General features: G+C 45.2%; 1 protein-coding gene across 1 annotated transcript in view; it reads left to right on the top strand.

Annotated features, from left to right (window-relative positions):
• The first annotated feature begins 553 nt into the window (after positions 1-553).
• Positions 554-14,660, top strand: part of LOC143040421 (trehalose transporter 1-like protein) — a 73,629-nt gene continuing 59,522 nt past the window's right edge. Inside the window, exon 1 of the mRNA XM_076211502.1 lies at positions 554-686. Within this exon, the coding sequence (XP_076067617.1) occupies positions 606-686 (81 nt within the window). The 5' untranslated portion in view covers positions 554-605. The remainder of the gene's footprint in view (positions 687-14,660) is intronic.

Here is a 14,660-nt window from a genome sequence, read left to right as displayed (position 1 = left end):
TAACACCATTCGTGAGCAGCTGTGTTCCGAGTACTCCCATACTAACCACAGCATCACAGCACCACCACTAAATCCTCCCAATAATTCCTCCTTTCTTTGCTATTCTCTCCCGTGCTCTGGCGCATCTCACATAGTCCTCTTCCTTCTTCTCCCCTGTTCCTCAACTCAGCCAAACTGATCAACCTTTTCCTCACCCTCCTCCTCCTCCTGACTCCCAACCTCAACAAAGACACCATAAACAACCTCCTACTCGAAGATCTTCGAGTACTTTCGCGGCCTCCCCAACCTCCGAAGTCCTTCTGGAGCCGTAAAGTCACTCTTCACATGCACCAGCACCATCTCTCTTCAGAGGCACAGAGTGAACAAGCACCATTCAACACAAAACGCGAAGCACCTCCTCCTCCTCCTCCCTCCGTTCAAATACCCAACCCCTCACCCGACAGGGGGCGCCTCCCCGCTCCTCCTCTTCCTTCTCCTCTTATTCCTTCTCGCCCTCGCCCTCGACCTCCTGCTCCACTTCCTTCACTTCGCCTTCAAGCAGAGCAGTTCGGAGACATTACCGAGGTCGATTGCAGACACTTGAGTCTTACCCGACCTTCGGCAAGATGAGTCGGAAGCCTTCGAAACGCCCCTCGGCAGTCAAGTTCGTCTATTTGAGTCCCCCGGCACCTCAACACTTCACGCAGGTAAGCACGAGCAGACCCCAAGTTCCTCCCACGAAGTCTCCTCAAGGGCAAGTCACCCTTGGAGATTCTTGGGTATGTAGGATCCCATTGTAGCGTTCATGTCTCCTTTGCTGTGACCCTGAGGAAACCATTCCCCGTCTTTTATAGTATGTTAGTGTAGAAGTAATTGTTTGTATTAGCAAATGCATCATTATGAACAGAATATCATAAACATTATATCCCTGTGCATGTGCAAAAGTACACTGAAGCTATGGTATATGCAAAGGCGATTATATAATCATGTATACAACATACTCATATAGTTACACACACACACACACACACACACACACACACACACACACACACACACACACACACACACACACTATTGCTAAGGTCAGGAACGTATTTTTCTCTTTCTCTAAAGTTTTCCTCTTCTTCATTTTTGTGTTAATACTCCTTCACACAGCATTTTTATTTTTCTCCATTTTCAATTTTTTTCTTTTTCCTGTAATCTTTCTTCTATTAGTTATTTCTGTAATCCTTTTTCTCTTTCTTTCTCATCTTCTTTTCCATCTTATTTTGTCTTCTTTTTCTTTATTCTTTCTTCATCTTAGTTTCTAGCGCTTCTGAATTTCCTTCTATTTTCTCCTCCTCCTTTTCCTTTTCCTTTTCCTCCTCCTTTTCCTCTTCCTCCTCCTCCTCCTCTTCCTCTCCCTTTCTCGTTACGCCTCCCCGTCCTCCTCCTCCTACTTCTCCTCCTCCTTGTCCTCCTCCTCCTCTTCCTCTTCCTTTCTCGTCACGCCTACCCCTCTTCCTCCTCCTCTTCCTCCTCCTCCTCCTCCTCCTCTTCCCCTCCTTCTCCTCCTCCTCCTCTTCCTCCTCCTCCTCCTCCTCCTCCTCCTCCTCCTCCTCTTCCTTTCTCGTCACGCCTCTTCACATCGTAAAGTGGTCATTTCAGTTGGTGCGGCTCATAATCTTTCAAGCTTAACATCTTCCTGGTGGCCGTTGCCATTTTTCTTCATCAAGATCTTCTTCTCCTCCTCCTCTTCCTGTTTGCTCCATTTCTCTATTTCTATCTTTTCGTTATTTTCTTACCACATGTCTTTCTTCTTCCCCTTTGTTACTCTTTTTGTTTCCTTCCTCCTTCTCCTTCCCCTTCCAATTCTACTTCCTTCCTCTTGTTTCCCTTTCTTTCGCTTCTTCTATTTTTCTTTTATTTTTCATTTCCTCTACTTTTTCTTCTCTCACCGTTTTTCATTTCCACACTTTCTCCTCTGTCTCTTTTTTCATCTCTTTTTCTTGTACCCACTCTCTTTACTCTCTTTTCCTCTTCCTACTGCTCTTCTTGCACCTCCACATCTCATTTCCTCTGCTTACTCTCCTCTTTCTTCCTCTTTTATTATCATCTTTTATTATTTTTCTTCACTCTCAAATGTGTTCCTAGCTGTCCACCTTTTAATGTGATTCTCAGTACTTTTTATATCCTCAATATACCTTAGCTTGATACTTCAGTTCCATGTTACCACCTTCTCATCCACCTGCTCCTCCACCTACTCCTTCACCTCCTCTTCCGCCTCCTCCTCCACCTACTCCTTCTCCTACTCCTTCACCTCCTCCACCACCTCCTCCTCCACCTATTCCTCCACCTCCTCCTCCACCTATTCCTCCACCTCCTCCTCCACCTACTCCTCCACCTACTCCTCCACCTCCTCTTTCACCTCCTCCTCCACCTACTCCTCTACCTACTCCTCCATCTCCTCTTCAACTTCCTCCTCCACTTATTCCTTCATCTCCTCCACCTCCTCCTCCCCACTCCTCCACATACTCTTCCACTTCCTCCCACCTCCTCCAACTATTCCTCCACCTATTCCTCCTCCTTTTTCTTTATCTCACACTCTTATTTTCTCTTGTTTCTCGCACTCCTCCTCCTCCTCCTCCTCCTCTACCTCATCCACCGCCTTCTATTAATGTTTATTCTTTCAGCTCCATATCCTCCTCCTCCTCCTCTTCCTCCTCTTTCTCTTCTTTCTTTTCTTCCTCCTCCTCCTATTTATCTATTCATGCTATGATTTTATTTATTAGTTTCCTTATTTACCTACTCATTGATCAAATTGTTTATTTTTTGCTTCCAGCCCATAAGTCAGTGTTATCCTGCTGATATATTTCCCAAGCTTAATCCATTAACATCTGTTTCCGAGACCCAAGGTCCCCTGTGACCTCATATGTCACCTCAAGATTACAGGCTATTCAAGAACCACAGCCTCTAAGAAGCTTGCAAGATCTTCTCAACCTTTCTAACTTGTACTAAGACTTCCCCGAGTCTTTCAAGATCCAGAGGGTCCGAAGATTTTCCAAAGACCTTTGAAGGTCTTCATAGTGTCTTGTACACTTTTCCAGAGAGTCTCATGGCCTTCCAAAATCTCGTAAGACCTTCCAAAATCTCGTAAGACCTCATAGGGTCTTCTAAAAATGTCTAAGGCAATCTAAGGTTACTAGAAATATCTTAAAATCTTCCAAGATACTATAAGACTTTCAAAAATCTAAAAAAAGTAAAATCAAAAAAAGGTATTTTGAAACCTCACAGGAGAGTCCAAGACTTCTCAAAAAAGTCTCTTAAGACTTTATGGATCTTCCAAAAGCCTCTACGGTCTCGTAAGCCTTTGGAAGACCTGCCGACCCTCTCCAGGCTTTCTTTGACCTTCACAAATCTCTTCACTGATGTCGAGGTCTCCCCCCGTCATTGTCCTTGGGAGAAAACAAGACCTCTTAGTCCCCGAAACAATCCGTATTATTGTTTATTTTCCTGACAGACGTTGTACCGCACCAACCCTCACTTCCGTTTTCTTCTTACCTTTTTCCCTTCTTCAATCCTCCCTCGCTCATTCTACACAATTTTCTCTCATCTTCTTACCTCTTTCCTAAGTTCTTTTTATCTTTCTTCTTCCTCTTCTCTTACCTTCTTTCCTTCTTCATTCCTCCCTCGCTCATTCTACACAATTTTCTCTCATCTTCTTATCTCTTTCCTAAATTCTTTTTAACTTTCTTCTTCCTCTTCTTCCTTCTCGTCTTCAACTCGTTTATCTCCAACACCTTGTTCCTCTCACATTAATTTCTGTGACCCAACTTCTCCTATCTCTTTCTTTTCCTCCTCCTCCTCTTCCCCCTCCTCCTCTTCCTCCTCCTCCCTTCTACCTTCTAACCCTTTTCCTTTTCGTACTTCTTATTTATCCTCCTTGTCTACCACTGTTCCCCCCTCCATCACCTCCTCTTCCTTTTTCTCCTCCTCCTCCTCCTCCTCCTCCTCCTCCTCCTCCTTTTCGTACTTCTTCCTTGTCATTCTTGTCTAACACTGTTCTCCCCTCCATCACCTCCTCTTTTTTCTTTTCCTCCTCCTCCTCCTCTTCCTCCTCCTCCTTTTCGTACTTCTTCCTTGTCATCCTTGTTTACCACCACTGTTCCCTCCTCCATCACCTCCTCTTCTTCCTTTTCCTCCTCCTCCTCCTCCTCCTCCTCCTTTTCGTACTTCTTCCTTATCATCCTCGTCTACCACCACTGTTCCCTCCTCCATCACCTCCTCTTTTTCTTTCTCCTTCTCCTCCTTTCCCTCCTCCCCCTCCTCTTATTCCTCCCTATTCATCCCATTTTTATCTGTCTCTCTCTCGTGTCTTCTTCCCGTTTCTCCTCTTACTCCTTCTCATTTTCCTTCGTTCCTTATCTTTCCCCTCTTCCTCTTCCTTTTTCTCTTCCTCCTCTTCAACCAATACCCCCATTTTCCTCATCCCTCATTTCCTCATCCACCTCTTCAACTAGCCTCTCTCCTCTCCTTTCTTCTTCTTCTTGTCTTCCTCTTCCTACTTCTCTACTTTCTTTTTTCTACCTCTTTTTCCTCTCCTCCTCCTCTTTCTTCTTCTCCTCTTCCTCATCTTTATACACATCTTCCCTCCTTTATTACCACTCCAATTATCCCTCTGTATCTTCTTCATAGTTTAAGATCATTCTTGCTCCTTCTTCTTACCTTCTTAAAAAAAGAAAAAAGAAAAAAAACCGGCTTCCTTCCTCACCACCAAAGCTAAACAAAATTGTCTTGCAGTAATAACGCACCAAAGTGCCCAGACCATCTCAGTATGTCAAAGAACTCTAATCTCTTTAGGCTGGAAGCCATGTCTTAGTTGAATTCATTAGACTGGTTGTGACTAGAACACATCCTAGATCCTAGGGATACTCTCTGACCCTTTACTCCCTCTCTCCCCTCCTCCTCTTCCTCCTCTTCCTCTTCCTCCTCCACCTCCTCCTCTCTGATCCCACACTCTCATACCCAATCCCCTCCCCTCCTCTCCTCTCCTCCCCCTCCTCTCCTCTCCTCCCCCTCCCCTCCTCTCCTCTCCTCCCCCTCCCCTCCCCTCCCCTCCCCTCCCCTCCCCTCCCCTTTCCTCCCCTCTCCTCCTCTCCCTTCCTCTCACCTTCCGCACCACATCTCTCCCCCCTCCTCCTCTTCCTCTTCCTCCTCTCTGATCCTTTACTCTCATACTCAATCCGCTCCTCTCTCCTCCCCTCCTCTCCCCTCCCCTCCCCTCCTCTCCCCTCCCCTCCTCTCCCCTCCCCTCCCCTCTTCTCCCCTTCTCTCCCCTCCCCTCACCTTCCGCACCGCATCCCTTCCCCCTCCTCCTCCTCCTCCTCCTCCATTTCTCCCTCCATACCTCCCCTTCTCTTCGCACTTCCCTCTTCCGACCTCTCCCCATCGGCTTTGCTTTCCCCCTCCCTCCCTCCCCTCATCCCTCCTCTCTACCCCCTTCTCTCTCTCTCTCTCTCTCTCTCTCTCTCTCTCTCTCTCTCTCTCTCTCTCTCTCTCTCTCTCTCTCTCTCTCTCTCTCTCTCTCTCTCTCTTCAGGAATTCAGATCACAAGGATGAAGCCTTTTGCAGCATCCTGTTTTTTGTTACCAGAAACGTTTGCTATTTTGGTCGACCCATTCACCCTTTCCCCTTCTCTCTTTCCCCCCTCACCCTCTCCCTCCCTCCCTCCCTCTCTCCCCCTTTCCCTCCCTCCCCAACTTCCCGTGAATATAACTCTATTCCCTATTTTCACCTCAGATGATAACATATCCATTTGGTCTTGTTTTCTGTCAGGCGATTTTATTCGGCTGAATTGGCTCCTTACGTCCACTTTCAACGCAAATAACGACTCATTCACTTATTCTGATTGCCGTCAGGCGATTTTAATCATCTACAAGGAATACCAACAGATAGACCCATCAGCTCATTATCTTTTCTTTCTCTTCTATCCATTCCACCGTCATTCTACATCCCATCCACTCCCTACTCGTCCTCCTCCTCTCCCTCATTCACCTCCTTATTCTCCTCCTCCTCCCTCTTCCCATCATTCGTCTCCTTCTTCTTTTCCTCTTCCCTCTTCCCTTCATCCGTCTGCTTCCCTTTCTTTTCCCTTCCTCCTCCTTTCCTTCGTGTTCCTATTGTCTTTCTTTGTGTCCACGTTTGTTTCGTGATTTTCCGTTTTCTTTAGTTTCACACCAACATTGGCTCCACTCACCGTTTTCTCTTCTCTTTCTCCAACACTCCATCTTGCTTCCTCCTCCAATGCCCTCCTTCAAGTCTTTGTTATTATCATTATTATTTTTATTTTTTCATTTGTACTCTCCATGCTTCCTCTTCTTCTTCTTCTTCTTCTCTTTCCTCCTCCTCCTCCTCCTACTCCTCTTCCTCTTCTTCTTATTCTTCTTCTTCCTCTTCTTCTTCTTCTTCTTCTTCTGCTTCTTCTTCTTCTTCTTCTTCTTCTGCTTCTTCCTCTTCTTTGTCCTCTTCTTCTTCTTCTTCTTCTTCTTCTTCTTCTTCTCCTTCTTCTTCTTTCTTCTTTTGTTTCTTCTGCATCTTCTATTTCTTCTTCATTTTCTTCTTCTTCTTCTTCTTCTTCTTCTTCTTCCTCTTCTTCTTCTTTTCCCCCTCATTTCTTCTTCTCTTATTCCTTCCTATATTTCTTTTTTTAACATTCCTCTTGATCGCAATTTGGACTGCCTAATCTTTCTTCGCCTCACATCATCTCATTCCATTCCTTCAAAGGAAAGTCTGATCCATGGAAATCCTTCCCTACATTTTCTATTTCGTCTTGTTCCATGTCCCTCTTCCATCAGGCTCCACCCCCTTTCCGCGTCCACCGCCCCCTCTCGCCGTCCCGTTCCACCTTTTCTTTTCTCCACCAACTCCACCACGAACAGTGTCCGCTTCTTCTCCCTCCTTCCCTCTTCTCCACCTTTACCTCCTTCCCCTTTGCCTCGTCTCCCCCTTTACTTCTCTCCTTACCTCTTCTCCCTCCTTTCCTCTCCTCCCTCTTTACCTCTTTCCCCTAAGCGTGATGGTCACTCATTCGCCTAGTCATGAGTTCGAATCCCGCACTCCTCTCCCATTCGCATCAGCGACAGTTATCTCCCCTGACATCTCCCAAGACGTAGAAACAGACGACTTCGTCCGCGGCTACTCATCGCCTCCTGGCGTAGGCTTCTCGCAACGTCACCCCTCCTTCGACGTCTCTCAGAGTCTTCGAGTTCGGACACAAAGGGATGGAGAGAACCTCTTGGCAACGGCGGCGGCGGCGGCGGCGGCTGCCGCGGCGTCGTTCTTTGGACCGCGACTTCCTCGCTTCCTGGTCTACTTCCTCTTAGTCTTTATTTTCTTCCTCGTTTTCTTTCTCTTGTTCTTTCCGTCACGTTTTTCCCCTTTTCTGACCTTCTTTACTTTTCTTTTACACTACACACACACACGCACACACACACACGCACGCACACACACGCACGCACACACACACACACACACACACACACACACACACACACACACACACACACAATAAATATATATATATATATATATATATATATATATATATATATATATGCATATATATATATATATATATATATATATTTATATATATACGCATACAGAAACTAGCTCCACGCAAAGACTCGAACCACTACCTTAGCGACTGCTTATTATGAAGCAGAGAGGAAAGCCTTGAGCCTTGATCCATGAATTAACCATTTTATATCCCTTATGTACCAAGACCTATGGTTACATTTCCACCTCGACTTTGTGTCGTTTTCCTCCCCCTCTTCTCCGATTCCTCCCCTCCACTCCCTTGACACAGACTCCCTCACCCCTCCTAAGCCTCCCCCATGGTACCCCTGCATGCGCCAACCCCTCTTCTACCTGCTCCCAAATCCCCCAACGCAGAACCTCTTCTCCCCTCGCTCCCTCCCACCTCCCCTCTTCTATCCCCCCACTCCGTGTCCCCCTCCACTCCCTCCATGTCACTTTCCTTCCATGTCAGAGTCCCTCCGCAAACCATTTCCCTCCACATTCACTCCTCATCTCCTACTCCCTATTCCATATTTTGAGATAATTTTCCTGCCCTCCCCATTTCAACCCCTATTCCCTATTTTGAGATAATTCTCCTGCCTTCCCTATTTTACCCCCTATTCCCTATTTTGAGACAATTTTCCTGCCCTTCCCTATTTCACCCCCTATTCCATATTTTGAGATCATTCTTCTGCCCTCCCTATTTTACCCCCTATTCCCCGTTTTGAGATAATTTTCCTACCTTCCCTGTTTTACCCCCTATTCCTTGTTTTAAGATCATTCTACTGACCTCCCAATTTCACTCCCTATTCCCTGTTTTGAGATCATTCTCCTACCCTCCCTATTGTACTCCCTACTTCCTACTACTCCCCCTTGGCCTTCTCCACCAACACCCAGCTCCCCACCTTCTCCACCCAGTCTTCGCGTCACCCATTGCACACCCACCTTTCACCACCTTGTCCTCCACACCCAACTATTCTACCTCTGACTGCACTCACATGTAGTTTCTCTGTAGACCCACGTATCAGAAACGAATTCAAATCTAGTTAAGATACTTGGAGAAAAGGATATTAACCCATGAGTTTAGCTCCTTCTCTGTCTATTACTGTTAGGTAAACACACACACACACACACACACACACACACACACACACACACACACACACACACACACACACACACACACACACACACACACACACACACACACACACACACACACACACACACACACACACACACACACACACACACACACACACACACACACACACACACACACACACACACACACACACACACACACACACACACACACACACACTTACACACACACACACACACACACACACTTACACACACACACACACACACACACACACACACACACACACACACACACACACACACACACACACACACACACACACACAACACCTCACTTTCCCTTCTTAGAAGAACACGCTCGATCCTCATCTTCCTTTTCCATTCCCACTTCTAAACACATTTTCCTCCTCATCCTGCTCCTCCTCCTTCCTCTCCTCTTCCTACTCCTCCTCCTCCTCCTCCTTCTTCTTCTTCTCCTCCTCCTCCTTCTTCTCCTCCTCCTCCTTCTTCTCCCACTCTTTCATCTCCTTCTCGTCCTCTTCCACAAACTCCTCCTCCTCTTCCTTTTCTTTATCTTTCTCTGCCCTCCTTCTCGTCCTTTTCCACAAACTCCTCCTACTCTTCCTTTTCCTTATCATTCTCTTCTCCCCTCCTTCTCCTTCACCTACTCTTCTCTTCTCCTCTTTTTCCTCTTCCTCTCTCCGCATCTGAACACAACCACATTCACATTCTCTTTTGGCCTCTCTACTCTCATTCCTCCTTCCAAAACATTTCCTCTTCCCCTCCTTTCCTTCCTCCTCCTCCTCCTCCTCCTCCTCTCCGTACCTACCTACTACCCCCATCCACGTTCATATTTGGCCCTTTCCTTCCAGTCCCGTCTTCTAAAAACTTTCTTCTCCTCCTCTTTCTCCTTCGCATCTTCCTCTTCTCCCTACTCCTCCTCTTCTTCCTCCTTCTCTTCCTTCTCTCTCTCTCCCCCCTTCTCTTCTTCATCCTCCACATCCTCCTCTCCGCACCCCCCCACTACCCCCCCCTCCACGTTCGGATTTGTCCTCTCCCCCCCTTCCTCTCCCTCCTCTTCTTCTCCTCTTTCTCATTTGCATCTTCCTCTTCTCCCTTCTCCTTCTCCTCTTCCTCCTTCTCTTCCTTCCCTTTCTCTCCCCCCTTCTCTTCTTCATCCTCCTCATCCTCCTCTCCACACCCACCCACTACCCCCCTCCACGTTCGGATTTGGCCTCTCCCCCCCTCCCTCCCTCCCTCTCCCTCCTCTTGTGCCGCTCTGACATCAAAAGGTAAACACAAAGCAAAGCTTCCGTGACCACCCTGGCCTCGCTCCTGAGACGTCACGTTTTTCCTATCTTTATTCTTCTTTCCTTTCTCTTACCTTTTCTTTCCCCTTTTCCCTTCTGTGTTTCCTTTCTTTACCTTCTTCTTCCCCTTTTCCCTATTCCTGTGTTTCCTTTCTCACTCTTTAGTCTTCTTACGCTCTTCTCCTTTCTCTGTTGTTTTCTTCTTCATAAAATTTTGTTCCCCTTCGGTGTTTCTTTTGATTACTTCTTCAATAAGTTAGTAGTGATAGTGAGGGAAAGACTATGTACAAATGTAAAATCAGATGTACGTACATGTGATCACACACACACGCACACGCACACACACGCACACACACACGGTGGCGCGGTTGGCAGAGCAATGGACTGTGAAGTACGGTGGTGCTCGCAGTACTTGGTTCGAATCCTGCCCAGGGCCGAAATCATTTCGGTATCGCTGCGCTTCGGGTCGTTACTCTGACTCTCGTGGGCGGGGAGTTGGGTGTGTGTGTGTGTGAAAGGTCATAGGATTACCCACAGATCGGTCATACGAGCTCTGAGCTCTCTTCCGGTAGGGAAATAGCTGTTGATCACGAGTCCAACACGTGATCCAAAGACCAAGGTGAAAGGTGAATACACACACACACACACACACACACACACACACACACACACACACACACACACACACACACACACACACACACAGAATTGGGCGTAAAAAAATTCCAAGACATAATGAGATCTCAAATTGTATACTTAAGAAACGTAGGAATCAATTGGAGGAAACGATTTAAAATTGTATTATGTGCACATTAGAAGAAGGAATAGTGCTTCAGGTTTTGAAATGAGCTAACGTGGTACCAATTCATAAAGGAGAAAGTAAGGAGAATTCACTGGACTACATTCCAGTGTTCCAGACTGACGTTGTAGCAAAATGAGGTAAAATAATTGTGAAGTGAAAGATAGATGAATTAATACTTTAAAAAGACGAACATTTCAGCAAACTGCCAGTTCGATTTCAGAAATTCATGGTCATATGTATCAAACTATCCAAGCTTTTGCTCGAGCGGTTTATGTGGCACGAGAGAGAGGGTTAGGTGGACTGTTTGTAATTAGATCTGAAGAAGGTATTTGACATGGTGTACAGCAATCAACATTTATAAAAAGATTAGAATATTCGAAGCCTTAAAGTTAAGCTCCTTGAATGGATAAATAATTTACTAGAAACCGGTACATAACAGTAATAAAGAATGATACACAGTGATAAAATGGATAGAAGACTTGATGAACTACGCTAACATTCGTGCAGACGATGTAAAGATAATGAGAAGAATAAAAGATGAAGAAGACTGCAGAAGGTTACAATAAGATCCAGAAAATATATGTACCTGGAGCCAAAATTTGGAAGATGAACTTTAACGCAAAAATGCTACATTGGAAATGGACGAAAACTGAAAAAGATCATCAATGAATTACTTAGCGGTAAATTAATCATTTACAAAAGAAAAAGAAAAGAAGAATCTAGGAATCTTAGTCAATAATGCCTTGTAAACTGAGAGAGATATCACAAAAGTCGTGGATGAAACAAAGATATTATCGACGAACATAAATATGACCTTTCTCTACACACTGAAGTAAAAATGAAGGAAATCATAGAATGATTGATCTGGCCTATATTAGAATAAGCAGCAATGATATGGTCTCCACACAAAGAGAATAACACAAACAAGGTCAAAAGAAGACAGAGAAAAACAATCAAACAAGTTCCCAAGCCTTGGAGATATAACGCAAGAAGAGAGATTAAAAACACTGGATCTGCTATCACTGACAACAGAAAGAGGTGACATGATAGTAGTGTTTAGGTCAGTGAATACCGTGTCGGACTCATGAGGTTGGGGTCGTGAGTTCGATACTCGGGACTCGCTGCGTGTTTTTTGTGTTGGTTCCCGACAGTCATGACCAGGTGGGGAGGCGACCCAAACATCGCTCCCCTAAAAAAAAAAAAAAAAAAAAAAAAAATTGGCTTGCAACAACTGATAGGCCTTGCCCTACCAGAGGTTTTTCACTTCCCTTTTCGTGGAAGTGAGATGGTGAGTAGCAGAACAAGCTATCAGAGAAGAGCTCTTGCTTTGGGACGAGAGTGTCATGAGGTCTTGCAAAAAATAAATAAATAAATAAATAAAATAAATAAATAAAATAAATAAATAAAATAAAATGCTTCAGCTACTGGGGCTCAGACGATGATATATCCCAAGCTAAAACCAGAAACTATTTAAAATCTAGTTAAGATACTTGGAAAAAAGATAGAAACCCATGAAAGTAGCTCCTTTCCTCTGTATTACTATTAGGTAAACACACACACACACACACACACACACACACACACACACACACACACACACACACACACACACACACACACACACACACACACACACACACACACACACACACACACACACACACACACACACACACACACACACACACACACACACACACACACACACACACACACACACACACACACACACACTCTTCTCGCCTCCTTTCTTGAGACACCGGTTCTCGTGTTGTCATCCCGTGCCCAAGACCTTTCCAGACAAGACTGGCGTAGCCTCTGTACCTCGCTCGGGGCCTCTGGAGGAGTCTGCAGTGAGACCTTTTCTTCACGTCTTCAGCGCCTCCGTCAAAAACGCAGAAGCCATTTCTTGACCACAACAAGTTCTGGACTCCTATTTCCCTCCATGATTATTTCGGGCTCTTCCTATTTCTCTTTCTTCTTTTACCCCACCACCTCGTCCTACTCTTCCTCCTCCTCCTCCTCCTCCTCCTCCTCCTCCTCCTCCTCCTCCTCCTCCTCCTCCTCCTCTTTCTCCTCCTTTTCCTCCTCCTACTCCTTCTCCTCTTCTTTTCAACTCGCTTTATTTGCGTTCACATCTCTTCATGCTAAACCTTTCCTTATTCATCTCTTATTGCTACTTCTATTATGTTTACTCTTATTATTATTTTTGTTTTATTATTCATCTTTCTCCTTTCCCTCTTTCACCGTTTCTCCTCTTCTTCATCCTTCTTTTATTCTTTTCGTTTTCCATTTCCTCTTTCTCCCCTTTCCCCCTCCCCTCTTCCTGCTTATCGTCTTTATCAGTGGCTCTCCGTTTTCTAACCTCCACATTTTCCATTTTCTTCCTCCTCTACCTTTTCCCCTTCTTCTTTCTCTTCTTAATCCTATCTTTCCCTTTTTCATTCTCTTCATTTCTTACTTCCACTTCCTCCTCCTCTTTCTTTCCACCTTCTTCCTTCTCTTCTTCATCCTGTCCTTCCTTTTTTTGTCCTCTTCATTCCTTACTTCGAATTCCTCCTCTTCCTTTTCATCTTCTTCCTTTTTCTCTTTCATCCTAACTTTCCATTTTTCATCCTCTTCATTTCTTACTTCGAATTCCTCCTCTTCCTTTTCACCTTCCTTTCCTCCTTCATCCTATCATACCCTTTCTCATCTTCTTCATTTCTTACTTCGAATTCCTCCTCTTCCTTTCCACCCTCTTCCTTTTATTCTTCATTCTATCTCACCTTTTTTCATCCTGTTCATTTCTTGCTTCGACTTCCTCTCCTTCCTACTCCTCGCCCTCTTTGTCTTGCCTCTCACGTGTTTGTTGCGTCTTTTGCGGTGTTGCTGTTAGAAGAACAAGATCCTCTGAGTGTGATATACTCGCCACCGTTGACTCTGTAGCCTTTAGAGCTTTGGCTCACAACCTGTGGACCATGGGTTACTTGGGGGGCCACAGAAGAACTCCATAAAGTGGCCCACAGATGGACTCCTTAAAGTGGCCATAGATGGACCCTTTAAGCGGGCCACTGAAGAACTCCTTAAGGTGGCCACAAATAAGGCCAAAAAAAAACGAAAACTAGTGGATGCCTATTAACACTATTTAGTGTTGAAGTTATCCAAAGGAGGCAAGGAAACAGCATTACATAATCACGGGAGGTGCGAAGAAAAAACAGGTTGGGGTCCTTTGTTTTAGAGGGATAAAAGAAAAGAAGAAAATACGAAATTGTTGTTACCGAGGTAAGGAATACCATGAAGGCAGGACAAGCTTTCGAAGAATGTGAAAGAGGAGGCCAGCGAGGTAGCAGGGGCTCGAAAGCACGCTCGCACAAATACACACGCACACACACACACACACACACACACACACACACACACACACACACACACACACACACACACACACACACACACACACACACACACACACACACACACACACACACACACACACACACACACACACACACACACACATACATAAATACATACATACATACATGCAGGTATACATACGTACATGCGAGCATGCATACATACATACATACATACATACATACATATTTACATACATACATACATACATACATACATACACACATACACACATACATATATCGTCTTCTGTACTTATTCTTTTTGCCACCAAGGGATGTCATAGCTAAGACGAAACGCCAATAAACTAGGAGGTTAGAAACTCTCACGATTAACAACTTCGATTTCTGACCCAAGTTGTTTATCATGTGCGCGCACATGTAATGTGTTCTGCCGAAAGAGGCAAACCCAGGAACTAGAAGACTAAAGACCATCATAACAACAGTGACCTAGTTCGACCTAAACAGTTTCCCTGTTGGCCGCCATGGGCTTGTACAAAACTA

The sequence above is a fragment of the Oratosquilla oratoria genome, chromosome 28 (assembly GCF_046742065.1).
Source record: "Oratosquilla oratoria isolate Oo_2021 chromosome 28, ASM4674206v1, whole genome shotgun sequence".
In the NCBI taxonomy this organism is placed as follows: Eukaryota; Metazoa; Arthropoda; class Malacostraca; order Stomatopoda; family Squillidae; genus Oratosquilla; species Oratosquilla oratoria.
The sequence above is the reverse complement of the archived record's forward strand: the minus strand, read 5'-3'. Positions and strand labels throughout refer to the sequence as shown.